We start from the raw sequence: 12,614 nt of genomic DNA on the forward strand, positions 1-12,614 counted from the left end.
TGCAGCATTTACATTCCGGCGAAAATTTTAGTTTGATTACAGGGTTATTCAAAGTTACGCACCACTGGCCATAACTTTAGTTCTAATTATGATATCGATTTGCGGTTTGTGGCGTCCTTCCTCATATCGAGGGGGAAACTTTTTGAGGTACTTTCCACTTCTTCACCCCCCCAGGGGGAGGGGGGGCGGGGGGCAACTCAAAAATTTCAAATGGCAACCCCCATCATGTGATACATCGTTAGAAAGAGCATGAAAAAAGAAAATTTTTGGCGCAAACCGGAAGTCGATCTGACCCCCCTATCAAAAGTTAGGGGGGTCCAAAGGTTATTTAGGGGGTCCGTACCTTCATTTTTTAGAGTAGCTTCGGCGGCTCTTGGACATACCGTTTCTCTTTTCAAAGAGTCCTCGAATACTCCAGGTCTGATACCGAAGTCTTCATATTGCCCCCGGGCCACCACAGCCCCCCCGTAGGGGGGGATGGGCCTGTTACAATGAAACATTGCATTAAAATGCGGAAAGTCACAGAAGAGCTTCAAACTTAGCATCAAATCCGAGTGGAACTTCTTGCCAATGTTAACGCAAACGCAGCCTGCGACTTTAAAGTGAGTTTTCAAAACTCTTAGCCCCTGCCCCCCTCATTTTTGGTTGCAGAGCGGGTAAAAACCGGGAAATTCACTACAAATAAGCCCGAAACTAATGTCCAACTTGAGAAGGACCCTTGAAACGTTGCGATCAGTCGGAGCATTGAAATACAGGGACTGCCGCCCCCTTAAAGTACGGAAACATCCATAAAACCCCCGCTGCCCCCCTCATTTTTCGTTGCGGAGCGGGTAAAAACCGGGAAAATCGCCAGAAATGATGCCCGAAACTACTGTCCAACTTGACGCGGACCCTTGAAACGTTGCGCCCAGTCGGAGAACTGCAATACAGGGACTGCCGCCCACTTTAGGACGGAAACATCCATAAAACCCCCGCTGCCCCCCTCTTTTTTCGTTGCAGAGCTGGTAAGAACCGGGAATCGCAGAATGATGCCGAACATGTCAATGCGGACCTTAATGCGCCGTCGGATCCGAGCGCATTTAAGGTGTCATTACCTTCGCATCATGCTGGAACGAAACGAAAAGAGGGGGGCAGCGGGGGTTTTATGGATGTTTCCGTCCTAAAGTGGGCGGCAGTCCTATATTGCAGTTCTCCGACTGGGCGCAACGTTTCAAGGGTCCGCGTCAAGTTGGACAGTAGTTTCGGGCATCATTTCTGGCGATTTTCCCGGTTTTTACCCGCTCCGCAACGAAAAATGAGGGGGGCAGCGGGGGTTTTATGGATGTTTCCGTACTTTAAGGGGGCGGCAGTCCCTGTATTTCAATGCTCCGACTGATCGCAACGTTTCAAGGGTCCTTCTCAAGTTGGACATTAGTTTCGGGCTTATTTGTAGTGAATTTCCCGGTTTTTACCCGCTCTGCAACCAAAAATGAGGGGGGCAGGGGGCTAAGAGTTTTGAAAACTCACTTTAAAGTCGCAGGCTGCGTTTGCGTTAACATTGGCAAGAAGTTCCACTCGGATTTGATGCTAAGTTTGAAGCTCTTCTGTGACTTTTCGCATTTTAATGCAATGTTTCATTGTAACAGGCCCATCCCCCCTACGGGGGGGCTGTGGTGGCCCGGGGGCAATATGAAGACTTCGGTATCAGACTTGGAGTATTCGAGGACTCTTTGAAAAGAGAAACGGTATGTCCAAGAGCCGCCGAAGCTACTCTAAAAAATGAAGGTACGGACCCCCTAAATAACCTTTGGACCCCCCTAACTTTTGATAGGGGGGTCAGATCGACTTCCGGTTTGCGCCAAAAATTTTCTTTTTTCATGCTCTTTCTAACGATGTATCACATGATGGGGGTTGCCATTTGAAATTTTTGAGTTGCCCCCGCCCCCCCTCCCCCTGGGGGGGTGAAGAAGTGGAAAGTACCTCAAAAAGTTTCCCCCTCGATATGAGGAAGGACGCCACAAACCGCAAATCGATATCATAATTAGAACTAAAGTTATGGCCAGTGGTGCGTAACTTTGAATACCCTGTATAAAGGTCATTTTCTAAGCTTCGAGCGCACGCTTCAGCTGATAAAAGATCAGGGACAGCCTAGAGATTTTGAGGTCTCTAATGAGGAATACTCGGAAGATTTGAAAGATTACCGGCCAAAATTTGCAGACTCTTACTTCCCGGCTGAGTCGCAATCTACTTTCCCCAGCACGCCAGCTGTCGAAAACAAAGCAAATAATTAACCCGAACAAGTGCTCTATACACGCGATCGCGAGTCATATCTGCTGATCTGCTGATTTCTGCTCCACTGATTTGCTGATTCCCCACCTCAGAGCTTTCCTGATTTGCATTTTTCTCGGCGCGCTAGATTTCGCTCATCTCGGAGATATCGAAGAGAGGTCGCGGAGAGGAAGTCTTTCGCGTTTTGCAAGGAATACCTAATAGACAGTATATAAGTAAACTAATGTCAAAACTCCTATCATATAGGTTAGAGGGGCAGAAGTTGAGCTACGACTATAAATTTTAACTTAAACAAACCAACCAGAGCCATATATGTATAACGGAGGGACTCGGAAAAAAGAGAAAATTTGACCACTAGATAAGTTATACAAATTTAAGCATTCTAACACCGGTATCTTCTCCAAATTGTAACAAAAAATACGATAAGTGCGCAACGGATATTACTGCAATTGACTCCTAGGCAAGATATTACGGTCCGTCAAACATTTTTCTCCTCCCAAGAATGCAGCATCCGGAAGTTCAAAATTGGACGAAGAAGCCTCACGTCCGTCTATTTATCTGTAAGGTCTAACGATCAAAACACGATTTCGTCCAAATTAAACTAATCCGTCAGCGCAGGAAGGGTCCCAGATTTTTTTCAAAAAGTACCCCTAACGCTGGAAAAATTGTCATGAAACTTTTTTTTTTTAACAGTAAAACATTTTGTCTTTGTGTTTCATGTCGGGGAACTTTTATAGTTGCAAAGTAATTTTTTTTTTTTTTTTTTTTTTTTTTTAAATTAAAATTACGTTTTCAATAACTCAAAGAACTATACGTTTCTCGTCATGACAAATTACATTTTCTTCGAGTTAAAAATCAACCATTCAAGTCGAAAAACATTTCCTCTCATTCAAATTTGTTTTTAATAAAAATACAATCTAAATGAAGAAACATTTTTCACCTCAAGCATTTTTAAATCAAAGCGATTTTTTTCATAAAAAAATGAGAAACAGTGTTCATTAACTTTATTTTTCAGTGTGGGAGGGAAATATTTAAAATCGATTCATGTCGACCTGGCCGGCACCGCTTATTCATAACATTGCTGGAAGTGCCAGAGCGTCTAGACAGACAGGTGTCAAAGTGGTCCACGCATGCGTGGTGTGGTGTACCGCGCAAAATGTAGGAAGTGCTTGCGTAAGAGGTGTAGGTTCTGCAAGTCGGGGAAATGGGACAGAAACGGATAACGTATGGCCGGGGCCGAGGAACAATGCGTCAAAATCGCCGTTCATATTCAAATCAATAATTAGTCTCAGTTATAACACTTCAACACCCAAACCCAGTGTTATACAAGGCATCATTGCCGCGCGGTATTAAAATTAAAATTTAAAAGTCAAATAATCTGAACCGGTGAGTGATCGAATATTTTCCCTTCTTTAAATTTTTACCAACATGATACTGAGCTCCCCCCCCCCTCCTATCGATGAATATGATGGATAATCGAAACACAGGGTGCAAAATGGGCATTTTTTGGTTGTGGTATCTCAGAATCTTTGCCAATGTTTCATCGCACAATTGGAGCAAATGTATGGAATTCGTTGACATTTTTACCGAATTTTCTTTATGATTTCACGATGCTGAAAACGAAAAATTTCAGAAATTTCATCCAATGGTTTTCTTTCTAAACTATGAATTAGTAGTGGAAATTCTGAAACACTGCAACCAAGAAATGCTCTTTTTGCTACCAACGTCTCAATCACTGAAAACCACATTTTTTTTTTTTTTTTTTTTTTTTTTTTTTTTTTTTTAAAGAAATACCAGCTCCAATCCTCCAATATTGACATTTTTTATTTCATTTTTGCGATTATGTATTAAATTACTGCCACATCGTTAGCCGCTTAATTGAAATATTTTCAGAATATTATCTTAATTACAGGAAGAGGATCATATTTCTCAAATGTATCCATTTTCTTTTTTAAAGTTGTGTATTAGTACAGTTAGATAGAATATCATGCCTAAATATATAAATAGGGCGCAGAAAATTTTACCAGATAGGAAGGAGATACAAAAATTCCCATTACTGAAAATAAATAATGATGTAATTTTAAATTGACAAACTTTTTCTTCTGAAATCTTGAGATTTTTTTTTTTTTTTTATTAATTAAAACTTTGTAAAAGTGAGCAATGTCAATCAATCATTAAAACCTCTCTATAAAATAGGGCATTATTAAATATAAGTTAGTTCCTGCTGGGAGATTATTATATTTTTCGGAAATTTTAAAATGTTACAGCTCCATCTTATTTTGTAAACAATGCAATTAAAGATTTCAGAATATTTAATTTGTATACATAGTCCATCTGCATCTTAAAAATTCTGGGCAACATATAATATTGATTGCTGCTGATGGACACGGATCACAACACAATAATTGATATCGATTTCCGGTTATATCGCAACATAACAGTACGCATTGCGCTGTGTGGGGGTCGTTTTTTTTGTAAATCTCTAAACGAATTTAACGCAGGCGGTACCCACCAGGTGTTATGTAAAACGGTTACAGTTATTAAAGACGTGCCTAGACGAGAGAGAGATCGGATTTAATTCCAAAATAAGTGAGCACAGAACGCGATTAGGAAGTTGTTTTATGAGAAGAATAGGTTCTCATAGAGCAGTCACCGCCCATGCTTTTAACTTATGGACGGAAATTAAATTGTTGATACCATAAAAATAACAGCCATAAACCATAAAGCTTTACTTCGCAGTAAACACAGAGAGGTAAAGCTGGGCTGACCAAATCAATTTTATTTTTTCCATGATATTCATCAAGTCTACATCTACTATACGCTGTGTCGAGATGCATTCTAGCCTTTTCCCTATTTTACAGTCCAAAACCTTCGATTATTTTTTTTTTTAAACAAAACTAAAAATTGGAAATTTTCTGTAAATATTTTCTACGAGTGAAGATAATTCGTAAATAATTTCATGGAGGTATTTTATTTACCCAGTATTGTTAAAGAAATAAAGTAAAATGAAGTTGGAGCTTTCAGAAAGTTGCGATGAAGATACGCCTAAATCATTGAGTATAAATCGTTATTCTGGCCCGGTAGTTAGAGTGTTAACCACTTCACGGTGAAACGATGCTTTTATGCGTGCTTTTTCAATGAAAGAATGTTGACATGCTTTTAATGAGGATTAGTTAATCTCAACAACGATTAATTTTACCGAAAAACTCATTTCATGATTTGAATATTTGTAATTTTAGATGCATTTTTTTAAAATAAAATGATGAATATGTCACCTAGTAACATTTTTTAACATAACTCCTATACCTTCCAAAGGACTGTAAAGGTAGGCATGTCTCTTACAGTATACTTCAGTAACCTAGAAACTATTTCCAAAAGTTTATTGAACTTTTTATTCAATATTTTCATTCGGACGTATATTTCATTCGATGTAGGTGTACTCTAAGCCTTTTTCATTGGAGAAAAAAGTCTCTTGAATCCAGAGTCTAGATTCTCAAAAAGTTTGACAGTAAAAAGTACTCTTGATTGAATTGGATTTTTGCTTGAATCGAGAGCCAAGCCTCTCAATTTAAGCGGATTTCCTTTTGATTCAAGCAATAAGCCGATTGAATCAAGAGCACTTTTTCTTGTCAAATTGTTTAAAGGTCTGGACTCAGATCCAAGAGACTTTTTTCCAGTGTTCTAGTCACTTTTTATAAAAGAGGGAGCAATATTTCCGCACAAGTTAAGATAATAAAACAACTTGAATTTTTTTTTAAAAAACACTCACTTGCGATGATGTTTTAAATTAATGATGGGCCGCATGCCCGAAATGCGTCTGCTAGTTAATTTAAAGAATCGTCACAAGTGAGTGTTCTTAAGAATTTTTTTAAAATTTTTCTAGTAACTATCCGTATTTTCGTCTTCTTTCTCTGTGCACTGGAAAAAAAAAACACATTGGATCTAGAGTCCAGACTCTTAAAAACATCGACAAGAAAAAGTACTCTTGATTCAATCAGAATCTAGCTTAAATCAAGAACCAAGCCTCTTAATTTAAGCGGATTTCGTTTTAATTCAAGCAAAAATCCGATTGAATCAAGAGTTTTTTTTCTTGTCAATGTTTTCAAGAGTCTGGACTCTAGATCCAATGTGTTTTTTTTTCCAGTGTGGACTCGCGGATCACTCGATCCAAAATTCCATCCCCTTCGTGTCCAATCGAAATGAAAACAAATAGAAAGTCAAGGAAAAGGCTTACTTGTTCATCGGCACTCCAATTCTAATCCAGTAACGAGCACCAAAAATCACAATCACTATCACAGACGAGCACGGCGCAACTCACGATAGTCGGTCTTGGCGGTGGTATATCACTTTCTCCCCGGTGTCGGGAGTATGTTTACAAGTCAAGAGCCGAAGCTGCGTTTTATACGGAGCCCCTTCCTTCCACCTTCCACGCTCCTTCCTTCCTCGCCGGCCCCGGAGATGACTTAACCAGTGAAAGTAAGACACCGCCGAGTCCTGCTCCCTGCGCAGGGAACCCCCCAGGGTCGCGCCGCTCAAGGACCCTCCGATTCGCGGTCTCCCCGTCGATCGCCTGGGAAATTTTTCACCGGGAATCGGGTCCCACCGAGTCGCGTCTTCAAGGTGTGCAAGTTCGGAGCGGATTTTTGCGGGTCATTCCTTGATGATTCCTGAAATATTTTGAGTCATGCACTGGGAAAAAGCCTCTTGGATACGGAGTCTTTGTTGCTGTTGTTGTTGTTGCTGCTGTTGTTGTTGCTGTTGTTGCTGATGCTTTTGCTGTTGCTGATGCTGTTGCTGTTGCTGTTGCTGTTTCTGTTGTTGCTGTTGCTGATGTGTTGCTGTTGTTGCTTTGTTGTTGTTGTTGTTGTTGTTGTTGTTGTTGTTGTTGTTGTTATTTTTGCTTGATTGGGTTCCTCCTGGGAGGAGACGAAGGGGACGCCCATGAAAGGGTAGCGATAGGGGTTTTTTAAATAAAATACGGGAGTGCCAATTAACTTCCTGACGGGTTGTGGGAGGATCGAGAACATGCAGCCACGCGATAAAGTGTAAAGCCCGGCTCTAGGAACTATAGCCCGGCTGCATAATTTTTTATCGCTTCGTATAGCCCGGCCGTATGATTTTCTCTGCATTCTACAGCCAGCTTTATGATTTTCTGTAGCCATCTTCAGCCGGCTATAAGAACTCCTACGGTATTTTGGAACGCAGCTCTTATCGCCACTTTTTACCAGGGTGCATGTGAATTCGTAGTGGTTTTTCACGGGCAGCACGGGCCCCGATACCAGGGACCCAGTATACCCCCCCCCCCTTGTGGCGGGCCTGCGCCTCTTCATCTCTGTTTACGGAAGAAAAAAATATTAATTTAAGTACGCGACGAACCATTCTAAGGCACCAAAACAGACTTATTGATGACTATGATCTCCAAAGCCAAGGCAAGAGTAATTAACTGTGGAAAAGGATTCTATATGATCATTAACGACCGCATATAATAGGATGCTATAAAGGATTTTGTGAGGATCGCGGATGTTCAAACCATTTGGGCCACGGAGCGGAATGGTGGAGTTTGTTTACGAAACATTGCGGATCTGTTTCTGAGATCATTCTTCCGCAACAGTGCGCGGACTTGTACCCCTTGCTCTTCTAGAGTCCAGGAACGACGAACCGAAAACCTGCTTCAGGTGCGATCTAAGATTCTGACGTCTTTTGTATTTCCCGAGTTGTATGGATATGTTCATGGTAGGGGTCTAAAAAAAATACATTGCGGGCTGCAATCATAATGGGTCTGTTGGGTAAAATTGCACAAAAATCACGTTCAGTATATTTTAAAAAAGTCTGAAATCCATTTCTGAGCGCACGATCTGCGTATAGTATTTGACAGTTATTTTTCAAGTTCCGCACGCAGCAATTGCTGCTCTTAAACCTCTCACATTGTATCATCTGATATTGAAAGACAAACTGGCCGGAGCGATATCGAAACAATGCAATAAATATTCTGCTTGTCACAGGGATTTGCGATTTAAATATATTTAATCTTTGAGCAAATTTTTGAGAGGAACTCGATACAGCCGCTGGTTTCCTCCAAAAGTCTTCTATAACATCAAAAATGGTCTCAAAGTTGCGAAACACGTGGACAGTGTGATTATCGACTTTAATTTTACATATTCAATGATAACTCTCCTTCTGTTGTCAATTCAATAATATATACATGCCAAGGGATATTTTCAAAAGCCCAAAATATACAAAAATCAGTTTAACCACGGTAACACGGTGTGCCTTCAAAGAGACTTGAACGCAGGGGCAAGAAGCTAGAGATGTGCGCTGCAACTGAAAAGCCCCCTGATCTGAATAGTTTCCAACATTTGCTCTTACCATTGGACCCCTATAAGAAATTTGTGACCGAGAACTCCCCTCTCCATGAACAATTTCTGGTTAAACTACTGATTTGGTCGAGGCAACATATATCTTTCCAAATTATATTGAAGTATACGTATAACTAGTTCGTAATTTGAATTCTCAACATAATTATGTTTCAGGCCACATAGTACCTTCCCTAATCTTAATATAAAATGACGTAACGTTGGAAGTTGAAGAACGCGTATTTCAAAGATTATAGAGGTCCAAAAACTCTATTATTTTTTAATTTTTCACATTTTTCGGCTGAAAATATTCCAATATCAACCACTTGTTGTATTCTCTTTTCCTTTAAGCTGATGCAATCTCAAGAATAATCTTCACCGTCTGGTATTTTCATGCTATACACATGATGTGGTCATTTAAACTCTTTTCCGAATATTTTTCGAGGATTCCATTGATGATTTTTGGGAGCATCGGCGAGTGGATTTCTTCAAAGCCAGTGTAAGGGAGTCGGAACCAACAGGAATGCACCAGCTGACAGTTTAATGCACCGCTCTGCTTCCTCGGGAGGAGGTAGGGGGGAAGAGAGGAGAAGATGCATAAAATCTAAGAATGGGATAGATCCGGTGCAGCCAAGACCACAATCCGGGCTTTGCGCATAAACGAGGCATAGCAAGTGACGTTGCCTAGTTCCTCGTGATTGAAAATTGTTACAAGCGCACCAGCGTTGTCATCTTAGCGAGCGGCTTGCCCTTTTCTTTAAACTTTCTTTCATCTCGATCAGTTAGGCAGAGTTCGGCAAAAAGGAGGCAGGTGTTTTGACGGACAAGAAGGGAACGAGAAAAAATTCTACCGAACAAAGTTTAATAAAATAAAGAAGATGAAACATAATTTACACTAATCAATTCAAAAAAAAAAAAAAAAAAAAAAAGGACAGCTTTACAACGGAAACTTTTCCTCCTGAGAGAAAGCTCATCAAGGAATTTTAAAAAAAGGAAAATTCTCCATTAAAGAAGATTTTTCCCTTACTGCTAAATCGAACTTTGAATATTCGCTTTTAAACAGATAACTGACTTTTGACTCATCTCCTCTTATAGTTATCTTTTAGGTCGACTCTGCTACTCTTCTTCTCATTCTACCTTCAATAGTGGTTGGCTTATATGATCTCATTTTAACTTACCTTGTCCGATCTTATCGCATACCGTACCATACTTTTCTGTGCTGTGCCTTATCTTACCCTACCACACTTTACCCTCCCTTACCTTACCTGAATCTATCTTACCCTACCTTGTATTTTCTTATCTTATCTTATCTACTTGTGCATTAAATCCTTATTTTATCAGTCAACCTCAGTTCGTCACCTTCCAGCTAAAGTATCACAAGCGCCATGAGACGTTTCAAACTTTCCACCGCCACTTAATTTTTTTACAGAGAAATTTTTGGTTGAATCTGTTTGAGAAGTCCTTTGAATTTCATCGGTAGCACGAAGAAAATTCGGTGAACTTTTCGGACAGCTTCGTTGAACGATTTCTCTGTATAAAAATAAAATGGCGGTGGAAATTTTGAAACATCGCATTGAGCTTGTGATACTTTGGCCGGAAGGTGACGAGTTACACTGGAAAAAAAAAAAAAAAAAAACACATTGGATCTAGAGTCCAGACTCTCGAAAACATTGACAAGAAAAAATACTCTTGATTCAATCAGATTTTTGCTTGAATCAAAAGGAAATCCGCTCAAATTAGGAGGCTTGATTCTTCATTTAAGCAAAAATCCGATTGAATCAAGAGTATTTTTTCATGTCGATGTCTTTAAGAGTCTGGACTCTAGATCCAATGTGTTTTTTTTCCAGTGTATCTTATCTTCTCTTCTCTTATCTTCTCTTATTTTCTTATCTTATCTTATCTTGTCATACCATATCTTATCTTATCTACGTGTACATTGTCCTATCTTATCAGTTAACTTCAGTTAATGCAACCATCAGTTATCCTCATTGAGCGATTCCAAAACCGTCCCTTTCAAACCGGGAGGATCCCCTGAAAACCGTACTAGTTTTCGGGGGGCAGCTGGCGGTGCGGCAACGTAGGGGGGCCGTGCGGCCGCGAGTTTGAATGAGAATCGTTGCGGGCAGGGAATTCCCGGGCGCCTTACGTAAGATTACATCATCCCCGCGACCCCCTCCCCGAGTTATGTCGCCGGGGCTCCAGCCGGCCACGATCGCCCGCCGTGGGCATCGATTGTGCGCCGCGCCAAAGGTTTTTGACTCGGCATCCATGATGCTCGCCATCAGCTGATTCTGGGCCTCCTTTCGGTTCCTCCTCGCGTTTCAAGGTCATCCCAAGAACCGGGTCAAACTCTGCACCGCCGCTGATTGGCCGCCGTCACCCGAGTGGATGGACTCAAATCCGGGTATCGAGGACGCGAAGCTCATCATTGGTCATCGTCTCGTGGACGACGGCGAGGTTAGAATAATCGACTTTCGATTATTCGACTAATCGATATTTTTCCATTTTAAAATATGGGAAATAATAGATTATTAAGCTCACTGGAAAAAAACTCATTGTATCTAGAGTCCAGACTCTTAAAGACATTGACAAGAAGAAGTACTCTTGATTCAGTCAGAATCTAGCTGAAGTCAAGAACCAAACCTCTTAATTTAAGCGGATTTCGTTTGGACTCAAGCAAAAATCCGATTGAATCAATGGTATTTTTTCTTGTCGATGTTTTCTAGAGTCTGAACTCTAGATCTAATGTGTTTTTTTTCCAGTGAGGTGTTCGTTGCAAACTCTCTGATAATCGATCATTTTACATAGACTGAAGTGACAGATTAATCAATTCATCGCAAAGAAAATTGAACATAATCACGTGACCAGTCTAAAAAACGCCGTGGAATCAAACTCAAAATAAAATTAATTTCTTCTGGAAGCTATTTATTCTTACTGTGCTCTTCCATAGCGGGGCAAACTGTCTACTCAATTTTCCAGATCTAAGTAGTGGTTTGGCCGGGACTCCAAATTTGCAAACCAAAATCGCCTTCAATCAAGTGTGATACCTTTACACCAACATCGGAGTTAAAATAGTTGCATGGAAGACTTGAGGTGGTCGCCTCAGGCGCTCCAAGGAGATCACCAGAAAGGGAAGGGGAAAATTCGCAAAGAACGCCACGCTACTGCTTACGTATGACCATCTCAGTGGCGTGACCAGACATTTTTCATTGGGAGAGGGGTATACGATCACACATTTCTCATAGGGATCCAATGGTAAGAGCAGATGTTGGAAACTATTCAGATCAGATGGCTTTTCAGTTGGAGCGCACATCTCTAGCTTCTTGCCCATGCGTTTAAGTCTCCTTGAAGGCACACCGTGTTACCGTAGAGGCTTTAGAGGATATCGCTTAATATTTATACATTATCAATTGAATCGATAGCAGAAGTAGAGTCATTGATAAATATGTAAAATTAAAGTCAATAAAATTATATTTCGATCGCATTTTCCACGCTTTACCGGAAAGTTTGTGTGCATATCTGATGAACTACCTTTATGCTTCGTCCATTCCGTGAGGGCATAAATGAAGAGAACGAGAACCAATTGCGCCTTCAGGAAGTGAGCTCTCAAAGGCATTGAAACAAATTTAATACAAGAGGTATGTCGGATGAAGAAATAAAACTTTGAAATAAAAGGCTTCTCAAAAAGGCCGAATCGATAAGAATAGAAGGAAAAATGACGGTCTCAAATTGGAATGAACACATCCTTCAATTTATCATCTTTTCCACACAAAAATGAAAGAAAAACAACGAAGCTCCTTTCAGACAAGTTTCTTTTCATACATATTGTTTTAAGGTTTATAATCATTACTGTGGGCTCTCTGACCCCCTAAAATGTTAGATTTTGTCACAGTTCGTTCTGCCGTTGGGCCAATTTCATGATGTTTGTGGCTATCAACAGATGACAGATACTAGACGAGTCTTCTTTATTTAAATTTTTGAAATTCAATCCAC

General features: G+C 40.4%; 1 protein-coding gene across 3 annotated transcripts in view; it reads right to left on the reverse strand.

Moving 5' to 3' along the window:
* Window positions 1-6,903, reverse strand: part of LOC109030487 (uncharacterized) — a 46,359-nt gene extending 39,456 nt beyond the window's left edge. For 2 of the 3 annotated variants that reach the window (XM_072296807.1, XM_072296806.1), the window contains exon 1: window positions 6,503-6,902. In XM_072296807.1, coding sequence (XP_072152908.1) covers window positions 6,503-6,510 — 8 coding nt within the window. In that variant the 5' untranslated portion in view covers window positions 6,511-6,902. Of the gene's footprint in view, window positions 1-6,502 lie in introns of all 3 variants that reach the window. The other variant, XM_019041471.2, reaches the window with a different exon arrangement.
* Between the last annotated feature and the right edge of the window lie 5,711 nt (window positions 6,904-12,614).

The sequence above is a fragment of the Bemisia tabaci genome, chromosome 2 (genome assembly GCF_918797505.1).
Source record: "Bemisia tabaci chromosome 2, PGI_BMITA_v3".
Classification (NCBI taxonomy): Eukaryota; Metazoa; Arthropoda; class Insecta; order Hemiptera; family Aleyrodidae; genus Bemisia; species Bemisia tabaci.